Source organism: Euprymna scolopes, chromosome 7 (genome assembly GCF_053919585.1).
Source record: "Euprymna scolopes isolate OS-2025 chromosome 7, ASM5391958v1, whole genome shotgun sequence".
NCBI classification, from domain to species: Eukaryota; Metazoa; Mollusca; class Cephalopoda; order Sepiida; family Sepiolidae; genus Euprymna; species Euprymna scolopes.
The window spans coordinates 9,471,223-9,486,331 of NC_136488.1; the positions used below are offsets into that span (position 1 = coordinate 9,471,223).

The 15,109-nt window shown below is 40.8% G+C and overlaps 1 protein-coding gene across 3 annotated transcripts in view; it reads left to right on the forward strand.

The window, feature by feature from the left end:
* LOC145279601 (protein argonaute-2-like) overlaps positions 1 to 15,109 on the forward strand; it is a 140,533-nt gene that overhangs the window by 26,682 nt on the left and 98,742 nt on the right. For 2 of the 3 annotated variants that reach the window (XM_080130768.1, XM_080130766.1), the window contains exon 2: positions 5,231 to 5,281. In XM_080130768.1, the coding sequence (XP_079986894.1) occupies positions 5,231 to 5,281 (51 nt within the window). The remainder of the gene's footprint in view (positions 1 to 5,230; positions 5,282 to 15,109) is intronic. The other variant, XM_080130767.1, reaches the window with a different exon arrangement.

The following is a 15,109-nucleotide window of genomic DNA, read 5'->3' on the forward strand; positions in this document are numbered from 1 at the left end:
TATTTTTTTTTTTTTTTTTTTTTTTTTTTTTTTAAGTATTACATTGCACAAAAATGTTTTTTTTTTCAACAAGATTGTAGCAGGTTTTCACATATAAAATTTGTATTCCTAGCGCTGACCCCCCCCCCATCCCCCCCCTCCAAAAAAAAAACAAGAACATGATTATATGTAATAGTTCAGTAGAATTGTTGCACGTTCATTAAGCGCCATCTGGTCAGAAAGTGGGTGATCATTTCCCACACAGGACTACACATACAGCCAACAAAAATAAAATTATAACATGTATTTTTACTTCTGGCTTCAGTTCAATAATTGAACCATTGACAACTCAGCTAATTCATCATGTACATGCGACAGATATTTATTATTCTTGTCCTTTTTCTATGTTCTTGCTTTGTGATATCTTTTCCTAATTATTACTTGTCTTATTTTTACCGTGCACCATTATTTATAGAAGAAGAAGAAAATTAAGTTCAAAATGAGCATTTTTTTTTGTTGAGATCAAATTGTCTGTCCTGATACTACACTTGTTTCTTTCCTTGGTTAGTGAAGAAATCCTTTTAGACCAAGGTGACTTAATTTTTTAATGCTAATCTGCAGTGCTCCTTTTTAAGGAGCAGGATACTGAATTTTTTGGTCCCCCCGACAAAAGGAGGGTGGACCTGTAAATTCACCCTTGTGCGTTCGTCTGTTTGTCGATCCACACTTTTCTCAATAAGTATGCCTTGGAATTTTTTGAAATTTTGCACAAACATTAAACATAAGCAAAAAAGTAACAGAACAGATTTTCCAGAGAAAACTCTGGTTGCCCCACTAGGGGTGCTTTTTGGGTTAAAATGGCTAAAATTTGTGCTTATTTTAAAAAAAAAAATTGATGCCTTGGATTTTTATGAAACTTTCTGAAAAGTTGTAACTAATTGATTTCTATATAATTTTGTTTGTCTATGCGATAACTCTTGGGTATGCCCCAGGGGCTCTTTTAGGGCTAATAAAAACACTCCATTTTTGGGACTATTTTATCATATTGTCAAAAAATTTTCTCTGTATCTTTAGCAGTTTTGCATGGTGCTGAACTCAAATTTAAATATGTTAAGGCCTTGGGGACTTTTGGGGCTAAATGAGGGGGACAGAATGATGGACTAAGTTATTTCTTTTTTTGCATGGTGCAAAACTCAAATTTACATATGTTAAGGCCTAAAACTGCACCTTTTGTTCATTTTCACCAGGATTTGATGTCTCCTAGGGACTTTGGGGACAAATGGACTTAGTCATTTCTTTTATGCCTCGTTCACTGTGCATACATGGGGGACCATGCATGCTTCACTTGTTTACATTAAAAATTAACCTTGTATTTAACTCAGCCCTCGTGGGGGAAGCAAATAAGAACTCTGAATTAAAAGTATAATTTATTTCAGTTCAGTTGGACTTTTAATTCATATGCTACTATTTTTCTAATCCCTCCATAAAGAAAATAAAACTTTGCATAAAAAATGTGATAATATGAATTAAAAGTATAAATTGCTTTTATTTTATCTACTATATTAATAAAGTGAGGTCAATTGTTTTTTCTTCCTGTAAATTCAGTTACTATAATTCAAGCATTTATTTGAATGTTTTTTTTTGTCCAAAGTAAAATTAATATTATGGTTATTTGGAGAAATGGATTTTCTCAACATTAAAAGCCGGACACCTATTCCTCATAAGTACCATACATTTATTATGAAATAATTTTTTTTTTTTTTTCAAAGGAACAATTTTAAAATCTTTTTTGTAACAAGAAAAAAGTGGAAATCAAGTGATTTCTTTTTTGTGACACAAATGTTATCTTTTTGTATTCACATTAATTTTGTTCCAAATTTGTTCATTATAGAAATGAAAACCAACATTAGCTTGTGTGCCAAAGTTTTATAACCATATTTATACATGATAAACGCAGCAATATTAATGAAAATGTATTAAACTAGGGTACTCCGAAGTAAAGTTGAACAAGGGTACTCCAAAGTAAAGTTGAACACTAGGGATAAACAGGCCACGAATGAATATCCCCATTTCTCCAGACTTAGTTTTTTCCAGGATTTGATGCTTCCATTTTGGACATGACACTGATCTTTAATATTGCTGTTGTTGTATAAAAATGTGTATAAGATTAAATTCATCTAATATTTATGTGTTGCTGAAAAAGTAATTAATGCTCTTCTCTTTGGTGCTTTTAAACACTTCATATGGACTGTCCTATTCATACCAGTATTTTTTTCTTTCAAGATATATAAAGTCCCTCATAAAACTTAGTACATTTTAATACTCTAGAGAACATTACCATCCATTTTTTTTTTTTTTTTTTTTCTGAATGTGATTCTAAAAGATATTCAGTGATGACTCAATTTGCGGGATGTGGAGAATATGGAGTTGCACTTTTAGTTAATTATTGTTCCCAGGTCCACTTTGGCTTGGAGTAGTAATACCTGTTAGGGCATTTGATGTTACAAGATCAGTATCTGAAGATACTGGATTCCTGACAAAAAATGCACCAAACATTACTAGTGACTGGGGACCACCTGTGAATTAACACTTCTTCCTTTGAAGGAAGTCGGTTCAACTCATGTAGAGTGAATGCCGAACAACACCAGCAATTTTCTTAGTTAACTGAATGCCAAGAGCCATTAGCGTGAGCACATTTTTATGTTTAGACGTATTGTTTGGGAAGTTACGTTAAAGAAAAAAAGTTGCTCATTTCATCCCAATTTAATCTATTCATTCAAATTATCAAAAATGTATTTCACTATTTTTACAATAGCATATTTAAACTCTCATTTCATTTACTTTTCAAAATGTGTTTAATGTTTCTCATATTTAACATTTCTGTTTAAGAATTTTTTTTTTTTTTTTTTTCAAAATAGAATTAACATTAAAGTGTTGTATTTGTTCTGATAATATACTTATTTTTTTCTTTGCTCAGTTCTAGATTGCGACTTTTAGGTATTCGGGTTTTAATGTGGTAAAAATCCATCTCCCTCAAAATGAGTATTTCAAACAGAAAATCTGTTTGAAATACTCATTTTGAGGGAGATGGATTTTTACCACATTAAAACCCGAATACCTACTCTTAAAAATTTACCATGCATTTATTACAAAACAAAAAAAACAATTTATTTTTGCACAAAACATTTTAAAAAAAAAAATATATATATATATATATATATATATATATATATATATATATATATATACTTAGTTACATATAAGATTTATTTATTTACTTTATTTTGTAATAAACAATTTAAAAAAATAGCAAATCCATACATTTAATTAAATATAACTTTGTGCTTTTAGACAATACAAATTAAACTAAAAGTTTGACTTAACAAAATAAATTATATTTATATTTAAACATACCCTGCATTCCTCAAAAAAAATTGAGATTTGGGTATTTGTTACTGTAACTAACAGAAAAAAAAAATGAAAAAAAAAACATGCAACAAATGTTACCAAATGCAAGATAAATTACTCTTCTACCTATTTGGATAAGTTTTTTGTTTTTTTTTGTGTGTGTTTGAACTTATGTTAAAGCATTTTTAGTTCAAAACAAATGTAGTGTCCACTCTTAAATTCTAACAAACAAAAAAAAAAAAAAAAAAAAACTGGCTGCCCATAATCCCTGCATGAGGATCCTTGATAATTGCTCAAAATTGGAAATTAAACAAAATACTGATAGAAACAAATTAAAGAAATGTCAGCTATCATGCGAAGATGCAATAATCTACCAGTATTTTGTTTGAGTTTCGATTTTTGAGATAAGATTAGTTGTAAAGAAAAATTTAGTAAATGTCCCTAAAAAGTAAGAATGAGCTGTAAATGATAATTATTTTACATTAAATTTATATACAAAACTGAAAAACTCAAAATTCTAAAATAATTTTTTTCTTTATGCCATGTAATCCTCTAACAATATTAATAATTAGGGATAGGACAACAGCATATTCTTTTCATTGTTCTGACTCTCAAGTGTGTATCCGTTGATATTTTATATGCGACTGCATGTGCGTTGTCTGCATGGATTTTCAAAGCAGTGGTGAGTGCAGTGGCGAACTCCTGATAAGTCTTGGGATTCCTAAAGGCAGTCTTGAACTGGACAAATGAGCTTCACCATAATCAACCGTTGTTGGATGCGCGGGTCATAGATGTTAGCACCAGTCGAAACGTCACTCCCCCTGACGGCAGCAACGATGATGCATAGATCATAGATAGGTATCTTCCTTTATTCATAACACATCAAAGGATGATCTATGCATCCTGAACACACAAACAGAACAAATACAGTGTTAGAAGTGCAGCACTACTAGACATATCTAGTGCATATTTAATTACTTCTCTGATGAGCATTGCTCCTTGCATGTTTGAAACTTGTATGTCACTTTGAAGTATTTATACATTAAAAGCAAGTTACTTCTGTTAGCTTAAAAGTCAATTTCTAAAAGCCATCCAACATATGTTGGCATGTAAAACAGACGTTGAATCGAATATGATAATCATGACTTATATCAACATTTTTATTTTGTAACCACATATAAACAAGATGTAATGCAAGTCTTGGATTTTATTTCAATGAAAAATTGTTTTAAATGGGCACTAGTATTTGAATAGTCTTCTTTTTCTTTTTTTTCTTTTTTTTTTTTTTTTTAAATATATGTGTTGATATCAATAAAACCAAATATCTGCACATAATTTTGTATAAAATAGCTTGCATCATTTTAAATTATTAACTAAAAAAACAAAAGTGCTTCTGCAGTATAATGGCACTTCAGGTAAAAGCACTATTATGTACTGACATGTAATGTGAAAATTAGTATAAATTCTAAAAATGGTCCAGTAGAAAAATAATCACAAGTAAAAATAAAATTTATCAAATTGTAGTTTTATCGCTTAATGTGGAATAGTTCTTTGTTAGACCATTTCTGTATGACAAAATGACTTATCTGCCTTGCTTTCAGTTAAAATCTATTTCAAAATATAAAATATTGGACCATTAGTATCTATGATGTTTTTAGTAAAAAAAAAGAAGAAAAAAAGCAGATCTACTGGATAATTTATTAGAATATCTTGGAATTTTTACTAATTTTGACATGGCACCTATGTATGTAATAAAGTTTTTACGTGAAATGCATTTATTTGAAATATCAAAAAAGGAAAACAATAAATAATTACGTATTTTTTTCAATATTTCTCTTTCTAGCAGCAACGCCACCATCTACAACACCTGTCGTTGTCAATCCCCAGGCCTCAGGTAAGTAAAAATACATTCTTATAAAAAGTAACGTCCTTTGAATATATCCAAACTGTAGATAAAATCACAAGGTGGGAAAGGGTTAATCCCTTGTTACAGATGTCAGCAAATGGCAATGATGCCCTATTGATCCAACTAATTTATGGATTAAGCAATTTTTTATTAAATTTAAAAAATTTTTATTTACCTCAAACAAGACACATTGCAAAGTACTTCAATGGAATGAGCTCTGATGAAAATGTTCATGCTTGACGTGTATAGGCACGACAAAACCCGTTTAGCAACAAAATCCCACCTCTCCATTATAAAAGTTCCTAAATACCAGAAAAATTTCTATTCTAATAATTAACTTTCTCTCACTTTCCCCGGCTCACTCTCCTTTTCCCCCCGGCTCACTCTCCGTTTCCCCCCTGGCTCACTCTCCGTTTCCCCCCTGGCTCACTCTCTGTTTCCCCCCTGGCTCACTCTCCGTTTCCCCCCTGGCTCACTCTCCGTTTCCCCCCCGGCTCACTCTCCATTTCCCCACCGGCTCACTCTCCGTTTCCCCCCCCGGCTCACTCTCCGTTTCCCCCCCCCCCCCGGCTCACTCTCCGTTCCCCCCCCCCCCCCCGGCTCACTCTCCGTTCCCCCCCCCCCGGCTCACTCTCCGTTTCCCCCCCGCCCTCTCTCTCTCCCACCCTTTCCCCCCGACTCTCTCCCACCCTTTCCCCCTGCCCTCTCTCTCTCTCTCCCACCCTTTCCCCCTGCCCTCTCTCTCTCTCCCACCCTTTCCCCCCGCCCTCTCTCTCTCTCCCACCCTTTCCCCCCGCCCTCTCTCTCTCTCCCACCCTTTCCCCCCGCCCTCTCTCTCTCTCCCACCCTTTCCCCCCGCCGCCCTCTTTCTCTCTCCCACCCTTTCCCCCCGCCGCCCTCTCTCTCTCTCCCACCCTTTCCCCCCGCCGCCCTCTCTCTCTCTCTCCCACCCTTTCCCCCCGCCGCCCTCTCTCTCTCTCTCCCACCCTTTCCCCCCGCCGCCCTCTCTCTCTCTCTCCCACCCTTTCCCCCCGCCGCCCTCTCTCTCTCTCTCCCACCCTTTCCCCCCGCCGCCCTCTCTCTCTCTCCCACCCTTTCCCCCCGCCGCCCTCTCTCTCTCTCCCACCCTTTCCCCCCGCCGCCCTCTCTCTCTCTCCCACCCTTTCCCCCCGCCCTCTCTCTCTCTCTCTCCCACCCTTTCCCCCGCCCTCTCTCTCTCTCCCACCCTTTCCCCCGCCCTCTCCCTCTCCCACCCTTTCCCCCCGCCCTCTCCCACACTTTCCCCCGCCCTCTCCCTCTCTCCCCCTCCATTTCCTCCCTCCGCTCTCTCTCTCTCCCCCTCCATTTCCTCCCTCCGCTCTCTCTCTCCCCCTCCATTTCCTCCCTCCGCTCTATCTCTCCCCCTCCATTTCCTCCCTCCGCTCTCTCTCTCCCCCTCCATTTCCTCCCTCCGCTCTCTCTCTCCCCCTCCATTTCCTCCCTCCGCTCTCTCTCTCACCCTCCATTTCCTCCCTCCGCTCTCTCTCTCTCCCCCTCCATTTCCTCCCTCCGCTCTCTCTCTCTCCCCCTCCATTTCCTCCCTCCGCTCTCTCTCTCTCCCGCTCCATTTCCTCCCTCCGCTCTCTCTCCCCCTCCATTTCCTCTCTCCGCTCTCTCTCTCTCCCCCTCCATTTCCTCTCTCCGCTCTCTCTCTCCCCCCCTCCATTTCCTCCCTCCGCTCTCTCTCTCCCCCCCTCCATTTCCTCCCTCCGCTCTCTCTCTCCCCCCCTCCATTTCCTACCTCCGCTCTCTCTCTCTCCCCCTCCATTTCCTACCTCCGCTCTCTCTCTCTCTCCCCCTCCATTTCCTACCTCCGCTCTCTCTCTCTCTCCCCCTCCATTTCCTACCTCCGCTCTCTCTCTCTCTCCCCCTCCATTTCCTACCTCCGCTCTCTCTCTCTCCCCCTCCATTTCCTACCTCCGCTCTCTCTCTCTCCCCCTCCATTTCCTACCTCCGCTCTCTCTCTCTCCCCCTCCATTTCCTACCTCCGCTCTCTCTCTCTCCCCCTCCATTTCCTACCTCCGCTCTCTCTCCCCCTCCATTTCCTACCTCCGCTCTCTCTCCCCCTCCATTTCCTACCTCCGCTCTCTCTCTCTCTCTCTCTCCCCCTCCATTTCCTACCTCCGCTCTCTCTCTCTCTCTCTCTCCCCATCCATTTCCTCCCTCCGCACTCTCCCCATCCATTTCCTCCCTCCGCTCTCTCTCCCCATCCATTTCCTCTCTCTCTTTCTCTCCCTCCGCTCTCTCTCCCTCCATTTCCTCCCTCCCTCCATTATCTCCCTCCGCTCTCTCTCTCTCTCCCTCCCTCCATTTCCTCCCTCCGCTCTCTCTCTCTGTCCCTCCCTCCGCTCTCTCTCTCTCTGTCCCTCCCTCCATTTCCTCCCTCCGCTCTCTCTCTCTCTCCCTCCCATCATTTCCTCCCTCCGCTCTCTCTCTCTCTCTCTCTCTCTCTCTCTCTCTCCCTCCATTTCCTCCCTCCGCTCTCTCTCTCTCTCCCTCCATTTCCTCCCTCCGCTCTCTCTCTCTCTCCCTCCATTTCCTCCCTCCGCTCTCTCTCTCTCTCCCTCCATTTCCTCCCTCCGCTCTCTCTCTCTCTCCCTCCATTTCCTCCCTCCGCTCTCTCTCTTCCTCCATTTCCTCCCTCCGCTCTCTCTCTCCCCCTCCATTTCCTCCCTCCGCTCTCTCTCTCCCCCTCCATTTCCTCCCTCCGCTCTCTCTCTCCCCCTCCATTTCCTCCCTCCGCTCTCTCTCTCCCCCTCCATTTCCTCCCTCCGCTCTCTCTCTCCCCCTCCATTTCCTCCCTCCGCTCTCTCTCTCCCCCTCCATTTCCTCCCTCCGCTCTCTCTCTCCCCCTCCATTTCCTACCTCCGCTCTCTCTCTCTCCCCCTCCATTTCCTCCCTCCGCTCTCTCTCTCCCCCTCCATTTCCTCCCTCCGCTCTCTCTCTCTCCCCCTCCATTTCCTCCCTCCGCTCTCTCTCTCCCCCTCCATTTCCTCCCTCCGCTCTCTCTCTCCCCCTCCATTTCCTCCCTCCGCTCTCCCTCCCCCTCCATTTCCTCTCTCCGCTCTCTCTCTCTCCCCCTCCATTTCCTCCCTCCGCTCTCTCTCTCCCCCTCCATTTCCTCCCTCCGCTCTCTCTCTCTCCCCCTCCATTTCCTCCCTCCGCTCTCTCTCTCTCTCCCTCCATTTCCTCCCTCCGCTCTCTCTCTCTCTCTCCCTCCATTTCCTCCCTCCGCTCTCTCTCTCTCTCTCCCTCCATTTCCTCCCTCCGCTCTCTCTCTCTCTCCCCTTCCATTTCCTACCTCCGCTCTCTCTCTCTCTCTCTCTCCCTCCATTTCCTCCCTCCGCTCTCTCTCTCTCCCTCCCTCCATTTCCTCCCTCCGCTCTCTCTCTCCCTCCCTCCATTTCCTCCCTCCGCTCTCTCTCTCTCCCTCCCTCCCTCCATTTCCGCTCTCTCTCTCTCTCTCCCTCCCTCCATTTCCTCCCTCTGCTCTCTCTCCCTCCCTCCATTTCCTCCCTCTGCTCTCTCTCTCTCCCTCCCTCCATTTCCTCCCTCCGCTCTCTCTCTCTCTCCCTCCCTCCATTTCCTCCCTCCGCTCTCTCTCTCTCTCCCTCCCTCCATTTCCTCCCTCCGCTCTCTCTACCTCCCTCCATTTCCTCCCTCCGCTCTCTCTCTGTCTCCCTCCATTTCCTCCCTCCGCTCTCTCTCTCTCTCTCCCTCCATTTCCTCCCTCCGCTCTCTCTCTCTCTCTCCCTCCATTTCCTCCCTCCGCTCTCTCTCTCTCTCTCTCACCTTCCATTTCATCCCCGCTCTCTCTCTCTCTCACCTTCCATTTCATCCCCGCTCTCTCTCTACCCTTTCCCCCTGCTCTCTCTCTCTCCTTTGCCCCCTCCCTCCTTCCATCTGCTCTCACGCTCCCTACCCCTTCCCCCTGTTCCCTACCTCTATCTTCCCTTCGATCCCTCTCTCTTTCACTCTTTCCTCCAATTCTCTCTCCTTCTTTAAAACTCTTTGCTCTCTCCTTTTTACCTTTCTTTCTCCCTCTGCTCTCTCTCCCTCTCTCCCTCCATTTCCTCCCTCCACTCTCTCTCTCTCTCTCTCTCTCACCTTCCATTTCCTCCCCGCTCTCTCTCTCTCTACCCTTTCCCCCTGCTCTCTCTCTCCTTTGCCCCCTCCCATCTGCTCTCACGCTCCCTACCCCTTCCTCCGCTCCCTACCCCTTCCCCCCGTTCCCTACCTCTATCTTCCCTTTGATCCCTCTCTTTCACTCTTTCCTCCAATTCTCTCTCCTTCTTTAAAACTCTTTGCTCTCTCCTTTTTACCTTTCTTTCTCCCTCTCTTTCATCAAAATACTATTAAAATTTGCTTTCCTGTTACCAATAAAAACTCGATTCTACTTAAGATAATAAAATTTATTTATATAACAGATTTATAACTTAAACAGACAAAAAGATATAAACTTATGACCACCCATCCCATCACTCTTTTATATAAGGGAAGGCAAAAGAAATAAAGCAAGACTTTTAAACCAACAAGGTCAGCATAAGATTAATTACAACACTGAAGTTTGAGTTATTAATCAAATAAGTGCTAATAAAGTCATAATTGTGCTGAAATATGGGAGCAGACATGCCCACTTCTGTGTAAATGCATTTTTACTTTAGTTCTTGATTCTGTGTTGTCTAATGAACAGCATATTTTATTTTTTACATGGTGAAAGAAATACCATTTATTGGAAAGAAACCAGTGCTTCTAAATACAAACTTATACAAACCTAAACTAAAAAAGCATCTAATCCTCTCAATGATATAAACCAAGTATCAGTATCAATGTCTGTGAAAATATATTAAGATCCCATCTTCAGGCAATTACATCAGTCATATTGGTTTTCAAAGCTGACAAATATATTTTATTTTTCATCAAGAAATATTACCTTCCGGTCACTGCAAACGTCTGAGAACATTTTTTTACATGGTGGTCACTACTTATCAAGACCCAGAAGCCACTCGGGGACAAGGGTTATTGCGTGTACAGTAATCAGTGTGATAGTATTGTAGTAATCGTTAGTATTGAAGATTTGATAAAGTACCTTACTTAAGGGGGCGGTTCAAGTTAAAGTCAGGTGGGAAACAGGCAAGCGGAAGAGAGTTCCACAGGCGTGCACTTATGAGAAAGAAGTTTTGTTCATAGAATCTACGTTTTGATTTAGGAACAGATAAAGAGTCGGGAAAATTATTGACAGTGGTTTCAGCTAGACTAGTGGTTATCATGAAAATTGGTGAGGGGTGGACCAGAGATTGGAGCTCAGATGAGCACTTGCCATGGAAGTAACGATAAAACAAAGACAGGCTCGCAATGTCTCTTCTGTGAGAGAGAGGTTGCAGGGAAGAGAAAAGGGCATCGCCCACTAAGCCACGAAGTCTATTTTGTACTCTGTCAAGGCAGGATAGGCTTTTTTAGCAGCTCCTGCCCAGATGTGGCAGCAGTACTACAACCTTGGATGTACCTGGCTTTTATATAGAGAGAATTGCATCAGTAGTGAGATATCTTCTGGAGCAGTAGAAGATCCCACCATTTTTCCAGCGACCTTGGCAACAGTACGTGTTCCATTTCAGATCAGGAGTAAAGTTTAAACCCAGAAGCTTGTCAAAACATGGAGCTTCCCCAAGACGAGAGCCATCAATTTCAATTGATGCTAGATGGAGATCAGAGCGTTGATGATGTAAAGATAGGAGCTTGGTTTTGGATGCATTAAAAGTAACCAGCCACCTCTTCCCCCACTGTACCACGTGCTCAAGATCAGAGGAGAGAGAATCGTATGGCCTTTGATGTGTTGCCATAGATGGTTGTGTCATCAGCATAGATGGCAACGAATGATTTAAGTATGTGTTTTGGGAGATCATTGATGTAGATCAGGAAGAGAGTTGGGCCCAGGATGGACCCCTGACGGACTCCAGCATTAATACTGTGGGCCTCTGATTTCTGCCCATCAACCACTACTCTTATGAGCCTATCGGAGAGAAACGATTTAATAATTGAAAAAAACATTTCCAGTTATACCGTAGCTGGAAATCTTGTCATTTTGATGACTATTAATTACCAGGAATCTTGAGCCTTTTATTTGAATAGACTATTACCTTTTTTCTGAACATATTTTCTGCCAAATCACACCAAAATATAATTGTTTATTGTCCATTGAGACTTTTAAATACACAAACATTGTATTTTTTTTCAAAAAGGTATATTATATTGAGTTTATCCAAATATATGTACCAAATAAATGTAACACCTATTTTATTTTGCTTGATGTACTTTGCCAAAAATGGATAGATTTAAATGCAAAGTTTACTCGACTAATATTTCCTAATCTTTGTTTTTATTATATATACACACACACACACACATATGATTTGGTTTGACAGGTCCGAATATTCTATATATCTTCAAGTCTGTAGACCAAAAATTTACCAAGTAGAGACCATTCGACAAACAGTCAAGGTTACTTTTTTAATAAATAGACATCATTCCTGTAAATGAATTGTATTTTTATACGAGTTTTGCATTGGCTTCGTTCTTCACTCTGCAGCATAAAGACTGCTTTTGGATTCCAGCAAATATCTGGAAGAGAATACAATATCATTATTTTCTGGTGAATCCAGTAAATTCAGTTATATCACTCTCTCTCTCTCATAAATTAACACGTGTAATGTCATGTTATATACAGAGTATATAACACATGTGTAATGTGTTTGTGATCGTCTAGTGTTCATGTTTGTATCATCATTTGTATCCTTTCTAGAGTGTGGAGTGAATATTTGTTAATACATGTGATCACGATACACTCCTGATGAAAAATTTAAGACCACTTGAAAATCTTTAAAAAGAAACTTTTTTTTTCTAAGGATAGATTTTTAAACATACTACAAAAAGCATTGTGGATGATGGAGAGCCATCATTTGTGTGCGGATGGATGGTAATTCCAACAGGATAATGCTGCAATCCGCGCTGTATGACAGACCTTTTTCTTTCTGCAAGAAAATGGGGTCCATCTCTGGAGACATCCTGCATGCTCACCAAACTTGAAGCAATTGAAAATGTTTGGGGATAGATGGCAAGAGATGTTTATCGAAATGGCAAACAATATTCAACAAAAAAAAAAATGACTTTCGTGAAACCATCTTCAGGAGCTGAAGCAACATATCTTGTACCTTAATAGAAACGTTTATTTCTAGCATGCCTTAAAGAATTTTTGAAGTCATCAAAACCAGTGGAGGTAGAACTCCTTAAATTTGATTATTGAATGTTTTCATATACTTTTCATACAATTTTGTAGAATTTATACTCCTGCTCTTATAATTTTGATTATGTGTAACATGCCTCATTTTATAAAAATGTAGATTCCTGAATTAAATGGTCGGAATGTAGCTTTTTTCCATAACCTTTTGGGTTGTAGTATTGGTAACCTTAAGTGGGACAAGTTTCAAATCTATCCTTAAAAAAGGTTTCTTTTTAAGATTTCCAAATGGTCTTAATTTTTAATCAAGGGTGTATAATGTATGTGCACATTACATATATTTAAGCAATGTTGAGGCTGATCAGTAATAAAATTAGTAATCATTTGGGAAGTCCAGGTGCTGTATGTGTTCTCTGCTTATCTCTGCATTGTTTCCAGTCGGTCTTAGGCCTCTTCTTGTCACTGGACCCAAGTAGTGCTGATTCAGGAGAGTTGTGATTGGAGGTTGCCTCACATACATAGCTACCCTTACAGGGGTGTCCATTGTATCTTGAGACTGAATAGAAGCATCAATATATATTTATAAGTGTCTCTTTTCTCTTCTAGTGGGTATAATGTGTATATACATTTCAACAAATACGGACATATAACAATTTACAAACCGTAACTTATGGGATGAATAAACCTTGTTCTGGGGGGGGGGGTATTCAGGCCAAAAAGCGGGGAACATATCTTATTCCGTCATTTGTCTTGACTAACGGTCTGTAAGTTGCAAGAAAATTTTCTGAGGAATGACAATCAACTTAATTTCCTGACGTCTCCCTCATTATTGGAATTGTACATAACTCTTGGTCTCTACATGCATCTGCTCTCCAACTCTACCAACTCTGACTTGATCACTTTTGAACTAACTGCTCTTTTCTGTAACTCCCTCTATGTGTATATCTCAAACTCTTCCTTTCTATCTACATCATGACTGCAAGGTAGTACTAAAGAATCAGTCGCCTAATCTTTGTCACATATTTACTCGTTATTTATGAAAACTAAAATTTCTAAAATTCCATTTTACCAAGTTAACATTCCTGTTACATATTTTAGCTGACAAAAAAACATCTAGATTTCAAAATAATAACAATCATAATTGTCTAAGTTATTTGCTGTTGCCGCGGCAGTCCATAATATAACGTATGTATAAATATTACATATTTATCTATCACTTCCTTTCTTTGAAAAAAAAAAGTTATCCTACCTCTTCTTCTCTAAATAATGAGTTATGACATAGATGGATACAGTTTGAGTCTACAGTCAGAAAGAACATACAATTTTATATAAGAATGCCAAATTCTATTAAAATTGTTCACAAACTACAGAAATGATGAAGAAAATGAATTTCGGTGCTTATGCACTTACAAGGGGTGTGCAATAAGTAATGCCCCTGACCCACTTCCAGTAGTCTGATCTAGCTGAAACTTTACATGTGCAATGATTTATATCTCTACGGGTTATGTGACAAATTACAGCTCTGAACTAATTGTGGTTTCTGTTTTACAGGTGTTTGAACTGAGTCAGGTGTGAAATGGAGCCTGTTGAATATCGAGCAGTGATCTGGTTTTTGTATTTGAAAGGACGCACACCACAGGAGACTTTTAATGAAATGAAAGAAACTTATGGTAATAATGCTCCATCAGATGACCTTGTAAAACGCTGGCATCGTGAATTCAAACATGGCCGGAAGTCTGTGGAAAAAGCTCCCAGACCTGGTCGCCCCCCCCCCCTCCTTCTGCCATTGATGAGGCATCTGTCTGTCAAGTTGAGGCTGCCATTTTTGGAAGATCGGCACATTACTATTCGCCAAATAGCCCAAGATGTCAAGATTAGTACAGGGTCTGTGGAAACTATCATTCATGACCATTTGCATATGCATAAGGTGTCTGCTAGATGGATTCCCAGGTTGCTCACACCATTCCAGAAGCGAGAACGCGTTGAGTGCTCGAGGATGAATTTGGAGATGTGCCAAGAAGATGAATCAAAGTTTTTCAAAAGACTGATTACACAGAATGAAACCTAGGTCCATCACTATGATCCAGAGGCCAAAGCCCAGTCAATGCACCTCAAAAGAAGGCAAGGGTGCAGCCCTCCACTGGCAAGGTCATGCTCACAGTCTTCTGAGACCAGGACAAAGTAGTGATGACAGATTTCCTGGCAAAGGGTACCACAATTACAGGAGCCTATTATGCTTCACTTTTGAGGAAATTAAGGGAAGCTATCAAAATCAAGAGGCGGAGCAAGATCAGCAAAGGTACCCTCCTCCTGCAGAACAACACTCGAGTCTACAACTCGCATGTCGCCAGATCAGAAGCAGGGGTGTGTAGTTATGAAATCCTTCCCATCCTCCCTACTTTCCTGACCTTGCACCCTCTTACTTTCACCTCTTCCCAGTCATGAAGTTGTTTTTGAAAGGAAAGCGTTTCCCAGATGATGCAGCCTTGATTTCTGAAGTCATGTCGTGGTTGGAGGACCAACCTGGGGTGTTTTACAAAAAC